This window comes from Callorhinus ursinus, unplaced genomic scaffold (genome assembly GCF_003265705.2).
Source record: "Callorhinus ursinus isolate GAN/ISIS: 27379988/994484 unplaced genomic scaffold, GSC_fseal_2.0 scaffold51, whole genome shotgun sequence".
NCBI lineage: Eukaryota > Metazoa > Chordata > Mammalia > Carnivora > Otariidae > Callorhinus > Callorhinus ursinus.
Window position 1 is genome coordinate 7789241 of NW_027397113.1, and position 23673 is coordinate 7812913.

The following is a 23673-nucleotide window of genomic DNA, read 5'->3' on the forward strand; positions in this document are numbered from 1 at the left end:
AATATTCTGTTAGTTCTGTCCTTGGACTTACAAGGAAACTTTTTTGTTGTAAGTCCTGTTTTTTTTTTTTTTTAAGATTTTATTTATTTATTCATGAGAGACAGAGTGGGAGAGAGAGAGAGAGAAAGAGAAGCAGAGGGAGAAGCAGGCTCCCAAGGAGCAGGGAGCCCGATGCGGGACTCGATCCCAGGACCTCGGGATCATGACCTGAGCCGAAGGCAGATGCTTAACCATCTGAGCCACCCAGGCGCCCTGTTGTAAGTCCTGTTATTTAAGGGTATGGGGAGACACAAAGAGGAGCCTAGCTCTTTGGGGGGGGGGGCATTACTGATGAAGGAAGAGGAATTCATGCATACTTGGCAAGACTAAGGGTTTTGGGGTTGTTGTTCTTTCTGTCCTTACATTGGCCGTGACACATGCTTACTACCTCCACTCATAAAGGAACTGAGCTCTTGCAAAATATAAGGTGACAAAGGAAGAATATATTTATGTTTTTATCCTGCTCTTTCACGGTACTGTTTCAAGACGACATGGCAATCTGTTTTTGTTTTTTTTTTGAGAAATGAGCATACTATAGATATACACCTATTAAAAATTTAAATGTTTACTTGGGTTTTTTTTGTTTTTTGGTACAATGGTTGAAGAATTATTAAATATTTAAATGCTTGACTCAAGGTTTTAAGACAGAGAGTTTAATGAAAAAATAAATAAGTATATGAATGCTTTGAGTATGAACAATAGCAGGAACTAGAAATTATCACCTGAAAAAATAGAAACCAGATACTTTTGTGGGGGGGGACAAAGAATCTGAATGTACATGGAATATTAATAATAAGGAATTTATTTTTTTTTAAGATTTTATTTATTTATTTGAGAGAGAGAGAATGAGAGAGAGAGAGCACGAGAGGGAAGAGGGTCAGAGGGAGAAGCAGACTCCCTGCTGAGCAGGAAGCCCGATGCGGGACTTGATCCCGGGACTCCAGGATCATGACCTGAGCCGAAGGCAGTCGCTTAACCAAATGAGCCACCCAGGTGCCCTATTTATTTATTTTAAAGATTTTATTTATGTATTTGACAGAGAGAGAGAGAGCCAGAGAGCACAAGTGGAGAGAATGGCAGAGGGAGAAGCAGGCCCCCCATGGAGCAGGGAGCCCGATGTGGGGCTCGATCCCAGGACCCTGGGATCATGACCCGAGCCGAAGGCAGATACCTAATGACTGAGCCACCCAGGCACCCCCAAAGTGGTTAATTTCAAATCTTTCCTTTTTAAGTCCAATTTATAATTGTCTGTTTTCACATAAAAATATATTTCCCAGTTTGTGGCCTGTGTGACTTTGGCTTTGGTTATCTGAGGAAACAGAAAAAACTCTTTTGTCATTCTTTCATCCTTTACTAGCCTTCTCCTCTGTATATGGATACATATAACATCTACCATTAAAATCTATCCCATAGACAGGATTAATTGCACCTATAGCTGATTGTATTTCTCAAGGCAAATATCCCCAAGAATATCATGTATGGAAAGCTATACAAATACGTAGATGGACAGACCAAAAAACAAAAACAAAACAACCAAAAGACAGAGACTGCATAAGTGCCAAAGAGTTTGTGCAGGGCTAGAAGCAAAACAGAAATCCACCTGGGTCAGAGGTATGGGGTTAGTTTCTCTTGCTGAGGCTCAGGCTTTCCCCCTCTGGTCTTTAACTTTCAAGTTCATGTGGAGGAGCATCTTTCTTCTTTGTTAACCAAACATGCCCAGGTAGAGCTGTCTCTCTTTCCGATGGTAGCTACTGAGTTCCGACTGTGTTAGCTGGAGGTACCGCCGGACATTGGCATCTTAGAATAGGGCAAAGAAAGCAATTAGAGACTGTTAGAACATGATCACACCTTGAGGGAGGAAAGGATTGTTCACACAGTTCCTCTTTTTTTTTTTTTTTTTCAACTTTTATAGAGTCAGATACTTCCTTTTTAGCCATGGCCAAAATTAATAAACAAGCCCTTTAAAATGTTCAAAGCAAACATATTGGTTATAAATACTTAGGGAAAATACCAAGTTACTGTTACTGGCTTCTGCAAGCTAGCATTTTTACCCTCACTTTAGGGATGAGGTTACTTTACAAAAATTGGTCAGAGATGACCCCAAATGACATTCTGAATAAATGATATAAACCAGCACTATTATTTCAAATCAAGATTCCAGTCTTTCAAAGGACTTACTATAGAAAGTAGGTTTGAGGAAGACCGGATTTCTGAATCTGGAAAGAATCATTTGGGTTTACTTAGTGCTATGCTGGAACAAATTTTTTTTTTTTTCTTTTGGAGAGGTGTGTGTATGTGTTTAAGTATCAGAATAAACATATTCTCTGGGACAATAAGTTTGTTCCGATCTACAAAGTATGCAGAGTATTTTTTTACTCTCTAGAGCCCAGGAATCTTCCTGTGAAGAAACACACATAAAAGTGGGTGTAGGACTTCAGCTGCTAATTTAGCCCTTCTTCAATGAGGCTTCTTCTCTACCTTTAGTTGTGGAGTTTGTTCTGCCAGTCTTCAGGTTGATTTCTGGGGTATTTAGGATGATTTGATAGGTACCTAGTTGGATGTGTGGGAAAAGGGGAGCCTAGGGTCTCCCTACTCTGCTGCCATCTCCCCCCTCCACATACTTCTGTTTTTAAAAATCTAAGATCTGAATATATCTTTGCAATAGTAAATCTCATTCATTAATACCACTGTGAATTTTTTAAAAATCTCTGTACAATCAGGGATGGCTGGTTGTTAATTTGATAATGAAAAAGAGTTTCAAGAAATAAAAGAGTTCGGGGCGCCCGGGTGGCTCAGTCGTTGGGCTCTGCCTTCAGCTCGGGTCATGATCCCGGGGTCCTGGGATCGAGCCCCGCATCGGGCTCCTTGCTCGGTGGGAAGCCTGCTTCTCCCTCTCCCACTCTCCCTGCTTGTGTTCCTTCTCTGTGTCTCTCTCTGTCAAATAAATAAATAAAATCTTAAAAAAAAATAAAAAATAAAATAAAAGAGCTCAAGATAATGAAAAAGAGTTTCAAGAAATAAATAACTGTTGTCACATCTAGAGAGACTCTAAAGATACCATACGTGGCTGGCAGTTCATCTATGTACTTGAAGGTCAGAAACACGAACAAATGCCTCATGTTTTAGGTCTTTATTAATTCACACTGGCTTTCCCATTCATTTATTCTATTATTATATCTTATATTTAGATTTTATTTTTAAGTAATCTCTACACCCAATGTGGGGCTCAAACTTACAACCCCAAGATCAAGAGTCACACGCTCTACCAACTGAGCCAGCCAGGCGCCCCCCTGCCCCCATTCATTTAGAGAGTTTTTGCTGCATTGTTATGTTTGGGGACCCTCTGCTTCTAGCATCTCATAGCTCTAAGCCAGAATGCAAAATGGCGACAATTTTCAGCGCCAAACCACCAACACAGGAACGAGTCTATAATCCACTTCACAATATCCTTGCCTTGGAAACAAAGAACCAAGTCTCAAATTCTCTCTCAGTAGGCCTGCCCTTTTTCTAGGTCATACCTAGGCCTAGCCGAACTAAAGGATAAAATGACAGCTCAAGCAAAGGCCAGACCCAGTGGGGGAGCTGCCAGAAATGAGGATCATCAAGTATATTCACTGGAATCTAGATCCCATTTCAGTGACAGTCTCGAACCTGAAACTTGAAAAACAATGCTTGAAAATCTCTCTCACTGGGGGGGATGGAGGGGAGATTATATATATGCCTGTTGAAGCATAACTACTTCTGGAGGGTATACAATACTGCTTTCCTGTGGAGGTAAGAATACAAGGAGAGAAGGCGGCCAGTTTGTCAAATACCTCTTTATACTTTTTGAATTTTGAACTCTGTGAATGTATTATTGTCTATTCAAAACATTCAATAAATCAAAAAAGTAAAATAAAATACTCCCCCCCCCGCCCCCCCGACAGAAACCACCTCTGCAGGACAATTTTATTTGTTCTTACCACTTCCATCCCCTTCTCTCTCACCTTTTGGCTGCCTACTGACAGCAGCCAGGAGGTAGTGCTGAGCCTGGTCATAGTCCTGCAGATGGAAAAAGGCCACTCCAGCCCGATACAAGGCCTTGGCATTATCAGGTTGTCGTTCCAGGACTTTCTGACTGTATTCTTTCACTCGTTCATAGTTCACTGGCTCCATCTGAAGAAGACAGGCTAATAGGCCAAATGAAAGGAAAGACAGAAGAGGGAGGAGGGGCTTATTACACTTAGTTCCACTGGCCAATTGGAGGCAGCACCAGAGGACAATACCAACAGTATTCACTCATCTAATGCATCTAACTGTCTACCATGTGTCAGACATTCTTCTAGGCACCGGGGCTGTAACAGCGAACAGAAGCTTTATGTACCTTATAAGTGACTTTAATAGCTACCGAAAGCATTCGGTATGTGCCTAGTGCTGGGTTAAGTCCAGCTATAAAACTGATAGGAACATACATTAAAGTGTATTTAAAATTCTTCATTGTTTCTCTTCTACACCAGGCTCTCCATCTTGAACCCCCATTTAACCACAATTATTGTACTGCAGTTTTAAAATAAAATATTTTATTTATTTGAAAGAGAGAGGGGCGCCTGGGTGGCTCAGTTGGTTAAGCATCTGCCTTCGGCTCAGGTCACGGTCCCAGGGTCCTGGGATCGAGCCCCACATCAGTCTCCCTGCTCTGCCAGGGGCCTGCTTCTCCCTCTGCCTCTGCCGCTCCCCGTTCGTGCCCTCCTGCTCTCTATCAAAGAAAGAAAGACACAGAGAGAGCACGCACACGTACAGGAGCAGGAAGGTGGGCAGAGGGAGAGGGAGTCAGCATACTCTCCGCTGAGCAGGGAGCCCGAAGGAGGGCTCAATCCCAGGACCCTGTGATCATGACCTGAGCCGAAGTCAGAGGCTTAACCAACTGAGCCACGCAGGTGCCCCTGTACTGCAGCTTTATAAACAACGGTTGCCATCAACTGTGTGAGAAAATAGCAAGCACTGTGGTTGATAAAACATTATCTCGTTTAGGGGCGCCTGAGTGGCTCAGTGGGTTAAGCGCCTGCCTTCGGCTCAGGTCATGATCCCAGGGTCCTGCAATTGAGCCCCTCGTCAGGCTCCCTCCTCAGCGGGGAGTCTGCTTCTCCCTCTGCCTGCCTTTCTCTATCCCTCTCACCCTCTCTCTCTAATAAATAAAATCTTTAAAAAAACAAACAAAACATAATCTCGTTTAATCTTCTCATCCACTCTATGAAATTGGTGTTACTTTCTCCATGTATTGGACAAAGAAATCAAGGCTCAGAGAGATAAAATAACTTGTCCAAGATCCCACAGCTTCTAGGTGGAATATGAAATTTGAACCAAGGACTAATTCCCAAACCATCATTCTTGATAATATATTACTTCACTATTACCTTGGATTATATAAGGGGACTTCGAAATACAAATCTGTTTAGGAGGCGATGTTCAGCCTTTCTATAATTAAGAAGGGAAATGTGCTCCCTATTTCATGACTGTAGGAATTAAACATAGTATTATTTAATCATGGTGCTGAGAAGAAAGGAGAATCAGGGCTTCTGAGGACATTAAAGGGCCCAGGCTTACATCTGCATCCCTTCTACAATATCCCCACCAAGTGGTCATATGGCTCATACTTAACTAATCCATCACTGTAGCTTCATTGGTTATTTGATAACTGGTTATGCAGCACTGACCATATGTTAGGCAGAGCCAGGAGCAGCAGGGAAGAGGAACCAGACAGACATCTTGATGAGTAAACATCACTTGCATCCTAGCCCCCAAGTAGGAGGAGGACACAATAAACAAATGAATTTTTAGAAGTGTTTTGGTTTTTTTTAAAAGATTTTATTTATTTTAGAGAGAATGAGAGAGAGCACGAGAGGGAAGAGGGTCAGAGGGAGAAGCAGACTCCCTGCCGAGCAGGGAGCCCAATGTGGGACTCGATCCCAGGACTCCAGGATCATGACCTGAGCTGAAGGCAGTCGCCCAACCAACTGAACCACCCAGGCGCCCTGAATTTTTAGAAGTGTTTTGAGGAAAACAGAACTATGCTAGGAATAGAGTGAATGGGGTCGGAGTGATGCTTGATTATACAAGGCCTCTCGAAGAAAGTAACTTTTGAACCAAGATCTGAATGACCAGGGTCACTCAAGGGATAGGGCATTCTAGCCGAGAGAAGAAGAAATCCTACAAAGCTAGAAGGTAGAAATAAATGTGCTTTGCAAATTCAGGGTATGGAGGAGCCAGACCATGTCAGGCCCTACAGGTGAGCGTCAGAGTTTGGGTTTTTTCCTAAGTGTAATGAGATACCACTGGAGGATTTTCGGCAGTGACACGATCTCATTTCCTTATCTGCAAAATGGAAATAATCACAAGTAGCTAGCAGAATTTTTATGAAGATGAGAAATATTGTAAATAAACTGGCCCATATGTTACAGGCATTCAATGAGTGAAAATGGTTAATTGAGTAAGTCTTTATGGAGCATCTCCCAAGCACCTCCAAGCAGAGGCTCTATGGATGGCTAAGCCATAGTCTTTGCCATCAGGTCCACCTACAAAGTGAAGATATTGGCTGGCCACTCTCTTGTGGCACTCACTGTCCCCATTCTCTGTTTTATTCCTTTCCCCAGCACTTAACATCATCTCATACATTATGGATGTTACCTTTGTTAATTGTCCATCTCCTTATTTGAATATATGTTCCATGAGAGCAGCTCTTTTTATCTGTCTCATTATCCTCCCATATCCTCAGTACCAAATAAATGTTGAATTGAACGACTTGAAACATTAGCTACTATAATTACTATTATCGGTATTTGAGTCTAAGAGTAGTGCTGGACACACACTATAACAAAGCTAGATTTTCACCAAATCATAGGTGAAAACTATTGTAGTAAAAAAAATCACTTTTAAATAACCATCACGAAGTATAAAAACCAATCCTAATAATTTCCATGGCCTCAGCTGGGACCATTTAGAATGCTTTAATATATTTCAAAATAATTTTTTTAGCCTCTATGATTATTTTGTCCGCCACAGAACAGACCTAAGAAGTCTACTTTCTTTTCAGATTAATCTTAGTGATACTAACTCTGGCATCTGTCTCTTCATCCAAGGCCATATGGAGATGGATGACACTAGTTATCCAGGAGCTGATTTTTTTTTTAAAGATTCAGAGAGAGCGAGTGAGCACATAAGTAGGTAAAGGGAGAGGGAGAAGCAGGCTCCCCACTGAGCAGAGAGAGCCCAACGCAGGGCTCGATCCCAGGACCCCGGGGATCACAACCTGAGCCGCCAATCGACTGAGCCACCCAGGTGACCCGCTGATTTTTTAAAAAGATTTTATCTATTTATTTATTTGAGAGAGAGAATGAGTGATGGGAGGGACAGAAGGAGAAGCAGACTTCCAGCTGAGCAGAGTCGGGATCCAGCTCGATCCCAGGCCCTTGGGATCAAGACCTGAGCTGAAGGCAGATGCTTAACAGACTGAGCCACCCAGGCGCCCCTAAGAGCTGACTTGAAGGAGGAAAAAGGGGAAAAGTTGTCCAGAACATCTAATAATGACTGACACCACCAGCTAAAGCAAGTGCCTTCCTTCCTATATTTTACATATTAAAGAAACAATGCCATAAACGTAAGTTCAGTGTTTTCTCCAGAGCGTGCAAAAAATTCCCTAATTCTATCAGGGTCACCTGGGAATTTGTTAGAAACACAAATTGGTAGTTCTCCCCACTCCACAACTCAGACCTACTAAATTGGAATCTCTTGAGGGTGGGGCTCAGTTAACAAACTCTCCAGGTGAAGTTTGAGAAACACGGCCCTGTAGAAACTCATTTAGAGCCCTAGAGACTGGAAATACAGTTCAATTCATGGCAGAATAATTACATGGCAGAAGAGCACGCCCGTGTTTTTCCCAATGTTCACAGATTTCCACGTGCCTGCCTTGAGACTCTACCCGCCCCTCAGCCCTGTTCTTACCAGCTAGATTGTTGTAGCAGTCTGTCTGGGTGGTGTGCAGTATGTTCTCCTGTTCAGGTGTGAGGGCCGGGCCCTGGGGTCCTAGATTAGGTATCGGGGAGGGCAGACTTGGATCCAGACCCCGCAGCTGAAGCAGAGCTCGATGGTACCCACTTACAGCATCTCGGTACTTCCCTTCTCGGTAACGCTGGTTCCCTTTCTCCTTGTACAGCTGAGCCTCCTTCAGGCGCTTCTCCATAACTCTGCCGCCCAGAGCTCTTGTGGAATTGGGAAGTGAAAGAGCAACTGAAGGTCTGGAGATAGGAGCAAAATAATTGATTTAGGTAGCCGATTTAGGAATGCAGGAAATTACCCTTCTCCAGGACGCCCCCCGGGGAATGAGTTTTGCTTGTTTCTTCTACAGCCCCTTCCTCTCTTCTCTGCAGTATTTTTCAATCTCTAGAAGTAGAGGACTAATCAGGGAGAGGATGTGGGAATAGTAAAGCCAGAGATTAAGTGATTTCTTAAAGAGACTGCGGGGTGAACAGACCCTCCCTAAAAATCAAAGGCCGTACTAAGGAACTGTAGCAGGCTTGGGAATGCCGGCGGATTTTGCTTCCTCCTTTCTTTTGGACACACCTCCCTGACCCGGAAGTGGAAGGGAATAGGCGGGGACAACCGCTAATAGAGGTCTACCGCGCTTGCCTCCACCCTTGCTCTTTATTTGCACGTATTCAACAAGCATTTGTTTATGTCTGTGTCAGAAGCTGGGAACCGAGCTGAATGCGTTCCGTGCACCCAAACCACAGGCATAAACTGACGCGGCAGCAGAGCAGCTCAGCTGCAAGTCCATCAAGCCCCACGACCAACCGCTCGCCCTCTGCAAATGCCCAAGCACGGAAGTCTCCTCGTCGGCTTCGGTTTACGGGCGGAAGCACCTAGAGCACCGACGCCAGAGTCCCGACAGTTTGGGGTCTAAAGGGTCGAGCGCATTGCGCCACGGCGCCCAATCAAAGGCGGCCTCGAAAAAGTAATCCCGCAGAAACGACCCCGCCTCTCCAGCCCCTCTGCAGATCAACCCGGAAAAAAAAACTCCCGGCAGCTTCGCCAATTGGAAGAATCCGGACGATCACGCATGACCAATCAGAGTTGCAGCTGTCGATTCAAGTTGGCCAATAAGAAAGCTAAAAGGGGAAGTCCGGCCGTCTGTTGCTGGGTAGAGAAGTTGAAGGATTGCGAGAAGAGGGCCCGGGGGTCACTGTATATTCCTTGGTTTGGGGAAGCACTTTGCGTACTAAGCAGAAGGACAATCGCTAGTAGGCTTTCAAGGTGCATCAGCTTCCCTCCTGGCTTTTTTTTTTCCCCTCTCAAGAAGCTGCTGCACATATAGGTAGTAGAGAAGAAAGACTAGCAAGCAAGCCCTAAAACGACAGCGCTATCGGAAGCCAGACGGGAGTAAGGGTGGTGACGGGGTGGGAGGGGCGTGTGGGAAGAGAGTTCCCGGCGGCTGCGCAGAGCCCGCGGCTGGAAGTACGGGAAGGCGGGCGCGCACACCCCTCCGTGCTACGAGGCACTTGAACCGTAGCCAGTCTTCCCCGTCTCCGGCTCCGGTGCGGCTGCGCGGTGAAACTACTGGCGGCGATTGGCCCAGGGGTGAGAGGGGGCGGGAGGTAAGGGGAGGGAAGTCCGTCGTCCTCGGCGCGCGCCCGCCCGCCCGCAACAGGGGAACCGAGGGGGCTGTAAGGGAAGCAATTCCCCGCTGCGTTGTTTTGGGCTCCGTGAGGCGAAAGGGGGAGGGGAACAGAAGGGAGAAACAAACACTACGTAGCGGAGGCTGCGCGCGGCCTTCGCTGCCTGCGTGCGTACGTGCGTGCGCTCGCTCGCGCGGGCTCAGTGCTGGCGCGTGAGGCGGAGGCGGGCGGCGGCGGCGGCGCCTGCGCGGTCGGGCTCGGTCGACGGTTCGCAGGGGAGGAGGCGGCGGGAGGCGGAGGAGGCGGCGGCGATGGAGGTGAAGCGGCTGAAAGTGACCGAGCTGCGGTCGGAGCTGCAGCGGCGGGGCCTGGACTCGCGCGGCCTAAAGGTGGATCTGGCGCAGCGGCTGCAGGAGGCGCTGGACGCCGAGATGCTCGAGGACGAGGCCGGCGGTGGCGGGGCCGGGCCCGGCGGGGCCTGCAAGGCGGAGCCTCGGCCTGTGGCCGCGTCGGGCGGTGGCCCGGGCGGGGACGAGGAGGACGACGAAGAAGAGGAGGAGGAGGACGAGGAGGCGCTGCTGGAGGACGAGGACGAAGAGCCACCCCCTGCCCAGGCCTCGGGCCAGGCCGCGCAGCCGCCGCCGGAGCCCCCGGAGGCGGCAGCCATGGAGGCCGCGGCCGAGCCTGATGCTTCCGAGAAGCCGGCGGAGGAGGCCACGGCCGGGTCAGGTGGGGTAAATGGTGGCGAAGAGCAGGGCACCGGCAAGGGGGAGGAAGACGAGCCGGAGGAGCGGAGCGGGGACGAGACGCCGGGATCCGAGGCGCCGGGTGACAAGGCCGCAGAGGAACAGGGTGAGGAGCTGGCAGCGGAGCCGGGCTCCAAACTGCCCCCGACCCAGCACCCAGCCGTGCACCGCGGCGTCCGAATCCTTGTTCTCACTTGCCCGAAAGCGCAAGATTCCCGTCGCCTTTTGGTGGGACTCCCCAGGGGAGGTGGTTTTCATTCTCTACCCACCTTTCTGGGGGGTTTGGCTGCCTCTGGTGGCCCCGCTCTCTGCAGGAGGGAGGTTCCTGCCTAACTCGGTTCCTTGGTGGTAGTGGATGGAAGTGAGCGATTTTGCATGCAAACTGCTTGTGAGCTACCTGTGGAGCAGCCTCCCGCGGTTCTGGTTATCTTTTCCTAAAGCGGGAATGCGCTGAGAAATTGGCGATTACACCGACAGCCAGACCGGACTATTGGAGGTTTTGGCCTTCGGGTTACCTGACTATTGACATTTCCGCCTTAAAAATATTAAGCAATAAGCTAAGTTCGCCAAAGTTCGCTCCATCCATTGGCTGGAGCTTGAGCCACACAGTGAGTCTGGAAATCTAACCTTGCTCCTGCTTTAGCAGCCTGTGGTGTGAGGGTGTGGAGTTTAATAGTTAACTAGTGAAGAGAAGGTCTTGATCTAGTGCATTTAGAACCAGCCAACCTCTTGGTAGAGGTTTTATCTTGCCTGAATTCTTATGATTAAATTTTAATCTTCCCACTGGGTCCGTGGATGGGCAAATTTGTGGATTTGCTGTACATTTGGTCAGCCTTTTACATTTTAGATCCCTGACTTCCTGAATTGAAATGATTGAGGTGTTACTGGCTCCATTTGAGTAACCTCGGAAGAGAATGTGTAGAATCGCCCTGGGGAGTTAGTGACCTTTCTTCTTTTTGAAGTGGTAGGATGGTTAGAACTGATCCATACCTGTCTGTCAGAGTAGGCAAGAAAACTAGAGCTGCTTCCAAGTCTTACTATGAAGTGGGTTGCCTTAGTTTTTATAACAGATTTTTTTTAAGCTGCTATTAGTAATCATGGTATAATTGGAACCCATTCTAAGTCAGTCACATGCAACTTATAGATTGTTCTGTGTCCTCCAACAAAAATCCCATTACATAACCTTTGACTTAACGTGTATCCGAAATAGCAGATAAAAAAGATTGAGAGATAAAGGACTGCTTTAAAGAAATTACTATGAAAAATCTTCGTGTTGCAAACTAATGAAGCCTAAGGAATAATTCCAATTTTTTCCCCTCTTGCAGAGAATGTTGCTAAATATGTGACAACACTTTTCTGCCCCAAATTACGTGCAGTAAAGATGCAGTATTATTTATGGGTCACTTGTGATTTAATGGTTTGCTCTTGGCGACTTTCAGTAAAAACCTGTGATAAAAATATAGTTGTGTATACGTACCTGAGTCTGTTTGCTGTATAAGTAAAAGCTGTGAATGGCTGTGCATCCTAAGCTAGAAAGGCAAACTCTTTAAAATGCACACACACATACTGAGGCGTCTGTATCATGAAGCTGTGGAACAGTGTTGGGAAATGTGTATTAAGTGTCCAGCTTACATCCAAATCTGACAAGAATCTAAATTAAATTAATCTATGAAGTGTTTTAAAGACTTAGGGGATTTTCAAAGATGTCATATTGGTGGGAAAATCTGCAAGTTTGACCTGATTTAAGCAGGTAAATTTAGAATGCAAAACTTGTCCAGTTTTTATCTACTGCTTGACTGTAATTAGCCCATAATGTCCATCCTTTCTTTTTTCTAAAATAAAATACCAGCCAATGACAGGAAGATGGTCTTTAGAAATGAAACGTACTGTGGCTGCAGTAGGAATAATCTGGCTGTTCTGATTAGACACTCAGCTCCCCCTTTAGTTGCTATTGGTTCTGAGCTTATTCTACATTCCAAAATGAAAACCGCTGATTTTCTTTCCCTCCTTTTTGTAGGAGATGACCAAGATAGTGAAAAGTCAAAACCAGCAGGCTCAGATGGTGAGCGGCGGGGGGTAAAGAGACAGCGGGATGAGAAGGATGAACATGGCCGAGCTTACTATGAATTCCGAGAGGAGGCTTACCACAGCCGGTGAGGGAAACAGTCCCTTTCATTGAAAGGAGTGTCTGCTCTGATTTTGGTATACCTGATGTTGATTGGAGAGTTTGGAAAGAGGGGTGGATTGAAAATGGAATAGGTTTTTATAGGCATAAGTTTTAGATCGAATCGTCTCATTTGCTGAAAGAAGCTGTCTGCTCGAGTTTTATACTCACTGATCGTTTAAAACATTTTACAGACACAGACACCCCTCAAAGAAGAGGGCTTTGGATACACTATTCGCTTTTCTCTCACACCTACAGCTCAAAGTCTCCACCACCCCCTGAAGAAGAGGCAAAAGATGAGGAGGAGGATCAGACTCTCGTGAACCTGGACACATGTATGTATAAGGCAGATAGGTTGGGGTTTTCAGCCAGTCACACATGATTTGGAATATTAAAATTCCATGGCCTGCAATTTTTAAGAGATTTAGCACCCGGAGACTTTGTATCCGTTCTTGATAACTAGGTATATTTGTATTCTGTTGGTGGCTTTCAAGTGTTGAGCTTTGGAATAAACAGATTGCTTCTTTCTAACAGATACCTCGGATCTCCATTTTCAAGTGAGCAAAGACCGCTATGGAGGGCAGCCACTTTTCTCAGAGAAGTTCCCCACCCTTTGGTCTGGGGCAAGGAGTACTTACGGCGTGACAAAGGGGAAAGTCTGTTTTGAGGCCAAGGTAGTATATGCAGCTCATTAAGACCATTCATTTATTAAATTACTCATTATTAAACTGTGTTTTGGGTTCCTGCCCACCAGTATTTTATTAATGCAGTAAAAGGCACCATGTTTTAATGGTAACCTTAGCTCCAGTAACCAAGAAATTGACCCCTATGGTTTAAGTTCACTGACAGCTGTTCTTTTTTTTTTTTTTTTTTTTTTTTAAGATTTTATTTATTTATTTGACAGAGAGAGAGTTAGCAAGAGCAGGAACACAAGCGGGGTGAGTGGGAGAGGGAGAGGCAGGCTTCCCGCTGAGCAGGGAGCCCAATGCGGGGGCTCGATCCTGGGACCCTGGGGTCATGACCTGAGGCCAAAGGCAGACGCTTAATGGCTGAGCCACCCAGGCGCCCGTGACAACTGTTATGCTGATGTTGAGTTGTGATAGTTGTTTTCAGTTTATATGCAAGTCTTGTCTTTCTAACTCAGAGTTTGCTCCTGAGTTGGTCAGAGTATCTGAGAGTTCCTTTTCTGACCTGGCCAGGTAACCCAGAATCTCCCAATGAAAGAAGGCTGCACAGAGGTTTCTCTCCTTCGAGTTGGATGGTCTGTTGATTTTTCCCATCCACAGCTTGGTAATGTTATTTTTAACTTAATCGTTTGTATTTGCTGCCATATTGCTTACTCCATGGGAAGTTTGGGTGTAGGTAACTAATTTGTTCACCGTTCTAGGTGAGGATGAATTCTCTTATGGTTTCGATGGACGAGGACTCAAGGCAGAGAATGGGCAGTTTGAAGAATTTGGCCAGACTTTTGGGGAGAATGATGTCATTGGCTGCTTTGCTGTAAGTGCTCCTAAGAGTTGTGGATTCAGAGCAAGGAGTGGATAGAGGGCATTGGAATTCAATTTGCTTCCCTTTTTTTTTTCCCCCCCAAGTAGGCTCCATGCTAGGCGGGAGCCTACTTCCTTTGCTGTGTTGTCAAATTTCTGAAAGCAGGTAAAGTCTGGAATATATCAGTGAGTTCAGTGTGGGGCTTGAACTCATGACTGAGATCAAGACCTGAGCTGAGATCAAGAGTTGGACACTCAACCCACTCAGCCACCCAGGCACCCCTCATTTTGCTTCCTGTCAGCTCCTGTCTTTTGTGCATTTGATGCGTTGTTTGCTTAATTGTGTTCAGCAGTCTGAGTTTAAAAAATTAAATTGTGAGATTTAATGTCTCAAATCCTGTAAGGTCATAAATGATCTTGTTTGTTGTCATTGTAGAATTTTGAGACTGAAGAAGTAGAACTTTCCTTTTCCAAGAACGGTGAAGACCTCGGTGTGGCGTTCCGGATCAACAAGGAATCCCTGGCAGAACGGGCCCTCCTACCCCATGTCCTCTGCAAAAATTGTGTTGTAGAATTAAACTTTGGTCAGAAGGAGGAGCCCTTCTTCCCACCACCAGAAGAGTTTGTGTTCATTCATGCTGTGCCTGTTGAGGAGCGTGTGCGCACTGCAGTCCCTCCCAAGACCAGAGAGGAGTGTGAGGTACGCCAAACGACATGCAAAAACTCACTGGTACTTGTGCTTTGGAGTGGTTGGTCTTCAGGCTTTTCTTAAAGTTTCTTCTCAAAGCTTTACCGAACTGGGGCAGGTGATGATGTTCTTAAATAGGGCTTTGTAAACATGACCCTTCTGTAGTTTTCAGTGATATTCCTGGTTCTGCTTACTTACAGGTGATTCTGATGGTAGGACTGCCTGGATCTGGAAAGACCCAGTGGGCACTGAAATACGCAAAAGAAAACCCTGAGAAAAGATACAATGTCCTGGGAGCTGAGACTGTGCTCAATCAAATGAGGGTGAGTTGCTAGGGAAGGTTAGCCTTGGTATTTGCTCTGGGGGTTCCAAGAAATGCCTATAACCTTTTCCTGGTGGAGTTGGGTCTTTTAATTGTCTGAGAACAAGGGTCCCACAAATAGAGAAATGAATTCTCAGTATACGTTTAAAGTAGGTTTTTTTTCCTTTGCTAAGTGTTGTCAAATTGCCGAAAGCAGGTGAAATCTGGACTATATCCAGATCAAGACTGGAAATAATTTTTAGAAAATGGACAATGTATGTTCACAGCATTGAGGAATAGGAGTGAACTACTGTGATAGTTTTGGTGGCATTTAAAGAGGTGGCTTTTACCGGTGACTCTTGGGTTTTAACTTGCTGCATAACTTCTTGTGTTTCTCTTCACTTACTCTCAAACTCATCAGATGAAGGGGCTTGAGGAGCCAGAGATGGATCCCAAAAGCAGAGACCTTTTAGTTCAGCAAGCCTCCCAGTGCCTTAGTAAGCTGGTCCAGATTGCTTCCCGGACAAAGAGGAATTTTATTCTTGATCAGGTATTGTTCAAACGTTGAAACAAACAAACAAACAGAACAACCTGAGAAACCTGGCTGGCTCAGTCAGTGGAACGTGCAACTCTTGATCTTGGGGTTGTGTGTTTGAGCTCCACGTTGAGTGTAGAGATTACTTAACGAAAGAAGGAAAGAAAGAAATCTAGCTTTACAGAAGGTTCAAAGATGAAGAATTATCTGATAAAATTGCTTACAGTCCCAAGGGGGTGCACATGTAGCGGGAGACTGAATTAATGATCAGAACCAAGTTACTAATTATGACCAAGTGGTATATTGTGGTCTTAATGTTTTTTGAACTCAGAGATGTCTTTTATCAGTGTTTTTTACGAGAGAGTGTATGGACCCAGACTATAAAACACGTAATAGAGGTAATGGGAAGAGCTTGTTTGGATTTCTGGCTCCACCACTTACTAGGTTTATGACTTCAGACAAGTCTTGGTCTCTGAGTCTCAATTTTTCTGATGTGCAAAACAGGATGATATCTGTTAGGTAGAATTTTAAGAATTAGAGAAAATTGTGTCTGTAAGATCCCTAATCTCTTGCTTCACTTGTAAAAGATGCTCAGTAAGTGTTTTGGTTACATATGAGTGGCAGTTTTTATTCCTAAAACATCTGTTATCCTTCCTGTCCCTAGTGTAATGTGTACAACTCTGGCCAACGGCGGAAGCTGTTGCTGTTCAAGACTTTCTCTCGGAAAGTGGTGGTGGTTGTTCCTAATGAGGAAGATTGGAAGAAGAGGCTGGAGTTGAGGAAGGAAGTGGAGGGAGATGATGTGCCTGAGTCTATAATGCTGGAGATGAAAGGTGGGCTAACATGATACAAGTTAGGGACCCTGTCCTTGGTCCATCCACACCTTTCCAGGGCCTCTTAGCACCTCCTAGCATCTGGAGTGCTTCTCCACATCTAAAGAGTAAATCTGGGGGTGCTGGGCTGGCTCAGTCAGTAGAGCATGTGACTCTTGATCTCCCGTGTCATGAGTTCAAGCCCCACGTTGGGCATAGAGCTTACTTTAAAAAAAAAAAAAGTAAATCTGAAGACTAAATTAATGGGTATGAGCACTTGTAGATGAATGAATGAGGAGGGTGACTGGAGAGGCAGTAATTCCTTGACTCATTTCAGAGAAGATAGAAAAAGGGAGGTAGTGATAGACCCCAGGGTGATTAAAACTCAAGGCAGAAGCTTTGCTGAGTCAGTTACCCATTTAGTAAAAGCTTCAAGGGTGTTTATTGTTTGTCCAGTACTATTCTAGGCATAGGGAATAGTCAGTGAAATGAGGCTTTGCCTTCGTTGAATTTATATTCTAGAGGGGGGAGATTATTACGGTTCAGATGAACCTCTGGTGTTTGGAGTGAACAATCTCATCAGTATACCTTACTTTCTAGTATCACATTAGGACTGTGCTTTTGGTTTGATTTTTGGTATGTGCCCGAAATTTTTAATGCAATCCAAAGCCTTATAGCATCTCCATCTTGATTGATGGCGCTTCCAGTTGTTCCCTTCAGAGTGTGATTTCCCCCCTTGCTGCCTTCACCTTCTGGCATTCTGCTTGTCTTATGAACTGCTGGCTCTGTGAGTTATGATAATGCCCAGGCCTGGGAGCCGATGACACATTTAAGAGCTGGAGTCTCCAAGTTAACTCAGAATGAACGCTGCCAGTCCATAACTGATATTCAGGCACTTGAAGGAGTTTAATTCAATTTTATGAAGCTGAGGGCTAACTGGATTCATCTTAGAATCGAGAGAGCCCCATTGAGCTGACTTCCACTGAGACCCAGCCCCTGACCTTGATGTCTAGAGAGTCGGCTCATGTGCTGGCACATCGTGCGCAGGTAGTAAATGAGCTCCCTTGTGCTGTTTTGTTTCCTGTTCCCCTCATCTAGATAAGTAAGTCCTTTTGGTTTGGGTCAGTTTCTCATGGAGTCTCTCTTAAAAGTGTATTTCTCAGCGTCTTATCTAATCAACACCACAAGTTTCTCAGTTATTTTTAGCCTCTGGCTACCTGCATCTGCCCTGATAAGAAACTTCAACCCAATTCACTGTTAATTTATTCTGGAACACTTGAGAACTTGTACTTTGCAGATAGCCATTGGCCTGGGGCTGTTACAGTTTAGGGAAACACTTTTGGTAGGGGAAGTGCATTGTCCATTAAAATGTGAGTGGGTATGCACCCAGCACCTTAGCGTGCATTGGTAGATGAGGCTTATAAAATCCCATTTTTCCCATAGTGGGCTTTTCATGGGGAGCTCCTGCACATATATGCCCTTTCCAGGTCTCACAAGCTTCTCTCTTCCTCTTACAGCCAACTTCTCTCTGCCTGAAAAATGCGACTACATGGATGAGGTGACATACGGGGAGCTGGAGAAGGAGGAAGCTCAGCCCATTGTCACTAAGTACAAGGAGGAGGCAAGGAAGCTGCTGCCCCCTTCCGAGAAGCGGACAAACCGCCGAAACAATCGAAACAAGCGCAACCGGCAGAACCGAAGCCGAGGCCAAGGCTACGGTGAGTCCTGGGGACCTGCCAGCCCCCACCCTCTGTGTGCTGTTGGTGCTGCGCACAGCGGGATCCCCAGCAGAGTCCGAGGACACCCAGTCAAGTCATAGGCAGTAAGGAAGTATCTTCTTTATGGAGCTCGTTCTCCCTATGTCCTGCACCCCCACCTTCTTATGCTTCACTTGATCTTAGCCAAATTTCCCATAATCCTTCCTTTTGCTTAAGGAATGCTTGTTTCCTTGAAAAGCGGTGCTTGACCTTCTCCTCTGTCTCGTTTTCATTTTTACATACGAGTGCCCCACTTTGTTTCCTACTCACTGTTGCAGTGTAGCCTAAGGATGTGTGCAATGAAATTGGGTTCTCAACTTAAGGTTTCTTGCTGCTTTGCCTGTTGGATCAACCCAGCTGTGTAGACCAGAGAGTGAATGCATTGTTATTCAGTAATTTTGGGGGGTTACAAAGTCAGGCTAATAGTAGAATTAATCCCCCTCCTGAATGTCTTGTTTGTCAGTGAACCCCACAGTGTGCATTCACTGCCCTTTAAAAATGTTGGTGTGTGTGTATAAGTGAACAAAATTCTCGAGTGCCTGCTGTGCGCTAGGCACTGGGAATACCAACTTCCTCCCGTAGACTACGAGCTTAGTATTTAGACTTTGATTTCATTGGTGTAAAAGAATGCATCCAGGATATAGGATATCTGGGGTCCCTTCCAAGACTGAAGGTCCGTGTTTGTACGAATGGCAGTTTTTACTCCTGTTTCTAACTCTGCCATGTATCCTTTTGCCATCTTAGATGTTTTGCAGGAATTGGGGAGCTTCAAAAGCAAGGTGGCTTGGTTTTCTTGTTTCTCTATTCCTCTGCCCTCCCCCTTCAGACTCTTTAAAAAGCTCCTGGCTGGTGCTTTAATTGCCATTGTGTGAGCCTGACAGAAGCAGGCTTCCTATTCTCCCAGAATTGCCTTTGGCTCCGACTTTTTGATTTCCACCCAGATGTGGAGCCAGGACCCCACGCCAGCTGTCTGAGCGCGCTCTCCGTTTCTCTTCCAGTGGGCGGGCAGCGCCGAGGCTACGACAACCGGGCCTACGGGCAGCAGTACTGGGGGCAGTCTGGAAACAGAGGGGTGAGTGCAGCTCTCCTCCTGCTCCTCCCTCTGGGTCGTGATGGCCATTCCTATTGGCTTGGGGGAGCAGAGTGGTTTGGGCTGTTTTCTCAGGGCTTAGGGTTTTGCCCATTTAATGTGTTCCTCTGGAAGAATTTATTCTGGGAAGATGAAGCGTGTTGATAATACCAAGCTATGACGTGTGTCTCATTTAAAATGGGATAGGAGTGGATCATGATCCTGACAAGCCATAAATCTTCACTCCTCCTTTCCCAGGGTTACCGTAATTTCTACGATCGATACAGGGGAGACTATGATCGATTCTACGGGCGAGATTATGAGTACAACAGATACAGAGACTATTACAGACAGTACAATCGGGATGTGAGTATCTGCTGGGGAGAGAGAGTGGGGGTGGCAGGACTAGAGGAACGAGTGTCATGCCTCTCCGTCCTTGGCCGGCTGTGGCTCTGAGTGATGGGGTTTCCCCTCTCTTCTAGTGGCAGAATTACTACTACCACCACCCCCAGGACAGAGACCGATACTACAGGAACTACTACGGTTACCAAGGGTATCGGTGAAGCCCCTGTTGTTCTCGCCTGTCAGCCATGAAGCTGAATCTCTAGGGGTGCCAGGCACCCCCCAAAACACAACCAAGGAAAACAGGGGCTGTTCGGGTGGGGCTGAGCTGCCGGGGAGGGGCGGTGGGGGGGGGAGGGTGCGCAAGCAGGGGCAGGGGAGGGGGGAGGCGGAAACAACAAAACTGTACATTTTTTTTAAAAGTTTGTTGAAAAGAATATTGTCTTATTCTATAAAACATTTCAAACCTAGTTAGATATTTGTAATCAAAAAACATTTGCGCAGAAAGTGGCACTTAGGGCTGCCTGTCCTATATCCTGCAGTTGGACAGGAAAAGAACTGAAAATGTCACCCTCCTGACATTCTGAGGCAGCTGGCCTGGCAGCCAAGGAAGGGAGAGTGATGAGGTGGCGCGGAGAGGGCGGGCACGCACGTGAGGGCACTCTCTCCAGAGCAGGCAGGCGCGGGGACAGACGGACCGCTTGTGACTGGGGCAGTGAAAATAAACGATTGGCTCTTATCAATCACTTGCACCAACTAACCGTTTGTATTTTCTTTACCGACCTTTCCCTCTCGGGATATCTGGTCTGGTGGGCTGGGAGGCCAAAGTGTCCCTGTCTCCACTTCCCCATGCCTCGTGCTGTTTGGCTGAGGCGCGGAGGCTACCAGTTGGGTGGTTCTGTTAGATGGCGTTCCCAGGCCAAGGCAGCACGGGGACTGTTCGTGACCGCAGAGCAGAATAGCTTCCTCCCTCTGTGCGCCCCGTAATGAATTTCCTACAGAACCTCGAGGGAGAAGGGCATTGCCGCCTTCAGCCTGAAGACTGTGATTTTACCAGTCTCTACTCTCTGTCTTCCAAGCTCGAGACAGGCGGGAAGTCTCTGAAATCATCTCTGTTAGAGTATCTGTCCTCTTCTAGTGCGAGAGAAGGAACGGTTCTCAGGGTTTCAGCTCACACAGAAACGAAGCAGGATTCTTTTTGCTGCAGCAGGATATGTATATAGGTGAATCCTGTGGTGTGGGCTCCGGGGCCCAGGTGCTGAGAATAGCAACTATTTTATACAATGTGGAGGGCACAAGCCCTGCTGGTTTTTTTGATACACAGGTAGAGAGTGGATAGGAGGGGGGTGGGGGGTGGGAGGCAGCTCAGTGGGGCTGCCGAAACAGGGGAAGAGCGAGAATGGGAGCGTGTGTACCGTGTGCATGAGAAGGGGGCACCCCCTCCCGACTTCTTGAAACCGGATTCCTCCAGGGGTGCTGTCCCTGCGTGTCCCCAGAGAGGCCTCTAGCCAAGAGACTTCAGTTGGGATAGTTTTTGTTTGTGACTTTACCAACACCCTCCCAGTTCTTGACAAACAGCTTTCGGTGGCTGGGCTCAGGAATCCGGGGGGGGGGGATATGGGAATGCTCTGTCAGTACTCCGCGCTTCACTTGTAAGTCATCCTCCCGCTCGGCGTTGTGTCAGCCAAGAGCTTACTCCGCAAACACCACGTACAGCCCGGCTTGGGCTGCCCGCCGAGGCTTCACTTCCGTTTCCTCACCTGGGCAGTTCTCGGGTTAAAATTTTGTGCTGAGATTTGACCTTCCTCTCCCTTGGCCATCATTCCCTCCATGCAGCCCTCCTCTAGGCGTGCAGGCCCACACCCTAGTCCTCCAGTCACCCCTGACCCATACACCCTTCTGCCCCTCAAGTACCTCTGCCCCCGAGACTGGCGAGGGGTGCTGGTAGGAAGTCGGCTTGCTCCTAATGATGTCCTTTCTGTTGGTGCCTGCTTCCTTGTGCCCTCATGGATTTGCGTGTGGCAGTGGGTGGAGTGATTGCATGAACTTTGCTGTAATCCACTAACTACTTATTAAGGGAGTCTGAGAAAGCTTTGCTCGTAGTGTCAGGCACGGAGGTAAAAACTGGAGCCCAAAGAAATTCCCGTAGGGCAAGATTATGTAACGATAGAAAATCGAATCTGAGGCAGAAGTTGCCATCTCTTTTCCAAATGTTCCGTCCTCCAGCGAATAGCATCTCTCTATAGTCTCTGACGCGGTTTGTGGATGCTGGGCCCTCGGGGCAGGGGGCCAAAACTCAAGCCGTCTGGAGGTCGTCGGGGGTGGGGGAGGGCTAGGGGAGGGACTTGCTGTTAATTTCTGACACCAGAAAGTCATCTTAAAAAAAAAAAAAAGCTGTTTTTCTGATGGATGGAGTGTGAAACTGCCACATCCTCGTTGGTTTAACCCAAGAGATCACTTACAACAACAGTAGATGTCTGGGTTTTGTTTATGTCTTTTTATTGTGAAAAAACGATGTTAAGGGGGGGAGATGTGGGTTACCAGGAGGGATCCCTAGCGTTGTTTTCCTTAGAGGATTTGTTTAGTGTTTTATCAGACGTCTGTTGTAGTTGTTGTAGATGGAAACGCACACCACATGGAGCCTGTAAATGTTTTTGCACAACCTGTAAAGCATTCTTGGAAGTGGCCAGTAAAAAAGGGTTTTACCGTTTAAAAAAAAAAAAATGTAACTGTGTCATTGTTTACATCTGTAACGTTTTCCTCCCCTGTTCTCATTACACCCTGGCGAAAATGTAGGCACAGTAGCTTCCAGTTTTAGAATAAATAACCATTTGGATTGAATTCACCCTATCTCCTGTGGCTGCACTGACTGGGGCGGAGTGTGTCATCTGGGGGGTTGACTGATTGTTGATGCTGCTTTCTCAAGTTGTACTGGGTCCAACCAACAATGGCTTTCCTCTTGCATGGCTCTTCTTCCCTTCCTATTCTACAAATCACTTGGGAGCCGGCCATGCCTTCACTTGAGGGTTGTTAGCTCCCTTAGTGGCCTGCTTTCACTGAGCGCTTGAGCCATTGGAGTAGAAGAAAATAAATTGTAAGTCATGACCTCTCTGTACTTGGCCTATACTAAAACCAGTTGGATGCTTAAAGCTAAATGTAAGGTTCCATTTGGGGGCCAAATAAATTTATTTTTTTATTTTTTTAAAGATTTTATTTATTCATGAGAGACAGAGGGAGAGGCAGAGGGAGGAGCAGGGAGCCCGATGCGGGACTCGATCCCAGGACCCTGGGATCATGACTTGAGCCGAAGGCAGACGCTCAACCATCTGAGCCACCCAGGCGCCCCGAATAAGTTTACTAATGAGTCATTACCACTTAGGAGAAGCCGTACTCCATGGAAGATGGTTGATGGGGGTTACTTCATAGTAAATTTGGAGAGTGAGAAGGTAACTTTAACAAAAGCACTGTTGTGTTGCCAGCCCTGAACTGATCCTAACTGTAATTTCTAATAAATGGTCAGGCACTTACTAAGGCTGAGATGCCACAGGCTCACAAGCAGTGTGTTGAAAGATAGTGATATAAAAGATACAGATCCTGCTCTAACTCCTCTCTGTGTGGGACACAGATTCAGACCCCGGGAGCTTACAGCTTTGTATAGGTAGAGGCTATCCTTGATTTCAGTGTTTGCCCATTCTCTGGAATATTTAAAGTCAGTTTTATTTTATTTTTTTTAAGTTTTTTAAGATTTTATTTATTTGAGAGACTGAGAGCATGAGATGGGGGAGAGTCAGAAGGAGAAGCAGACTCCCCGCCGAGTAGTTAGCCCGATGCAGGACTTGATCGTGGGACTCCAGGATCATGACCTGAGCTGAAGGCAGTCGCTTAACCAACTGAGCCACCCAGGCATCCTAAAGTCAGTTTTAGAGCTAATTAATCTTTTTTTTTTTTTTTTAAGATTTTTTGTTTATCTTTGTGTGAGAAAGCATGAGCGTGCACACAAGTGGGGGAGGTGGAGAAACGGAGAAACAGACTGCTGAGCAGGGAGCGGATGCAGAACTGGATCCCAGGACCCTAAGATCGTGACCT

The 23673-nt window shown here is 46.4% G+C and overlaps 2 protein-coding genes across 8 annotated transcripts; one reads left to right on the forward strand and one right to left on the reverse strand.

Annotated features, from left to right (window-relative positions):
• Positions 1-1226: 1226 nt before the first annotated feature.
• TTC9C (tetratricopeptide repeat domain 9C) lies at positions 1227-9055 on the reverse strand. Of its 6 annotated transcripts, none has more exons than XM_073883574.1 (4): positions 8934-9055; positions 8017-8309; positions 4026-4208; positions 1227-1836 (listed from the first exon to the last, which is right to left on the reverse strand). In XM_073883574.1, the coding sequence occupies exons 2-4, from the start codon at positions 8252-8254 to the stop codon at positions 1742-1744; spliced, it is 516 nt and encodes a 171-aa protein (XP_073739675.1). In that variant the 5' UTR covers positions 8255-8309; positions 8934-9055; the 3' UTR covers positions 1227-1741. The 6 variants fall into 6 exon arrangements, with proteins under 6 accessions (XP_073739675.1, XP_025734672.1, XP_073739673.1 ...); XM_025878887.2 differs by having other exon boundaries at positions 8866-9055; XM_073883572.1 differs by lacking the exon at positions 8934-9055 and adding an exon at positions 8701-8837.
• Positions 9056-9679: 624 nt separating this feature from the next.
• On the forward strand, positions 9680-22428 carry HNRNPUL2 (heterogeneous nuclear ribonucleoprotein U like 2). 2 transcript variants are annotated; one of them, XM_025878872.2, is made up of 14 exons: positions 9680-10538; positions 12450-12585; positions 12855-12931; positions 13131-13270; positions 13796-13886; positions 13984-14096; positions 14520-14783; positions 14972-15094; positions 15494-15622; positions 16272-16440; positions 17937-18137; positions 19118-19248; positions 19504-19611; positions 19728-22428. In XM_025878872.2, the coding sequence occupies exons 1-14, from the start codon at positions 9998-10000 to the stop codon at positions 19806-19808; spliced, it is 2304 nt and encodes a 767-aa protein (XP_025734657.1). In that variant the 5' UTR covers positions 9680-9997; the 3' UTR covers positions 19809-22428. The 2 variants fall into 2 exon arrangements, with proteins under 2 accessions (XP_025734657.1, XP_025734658.1); XM_025878873.2 differs by having other exon boundaries at positions 9683-10538; positions 19175-19248.
• Positions 22429-23673: the final 1245 nt, after the last annotated feature.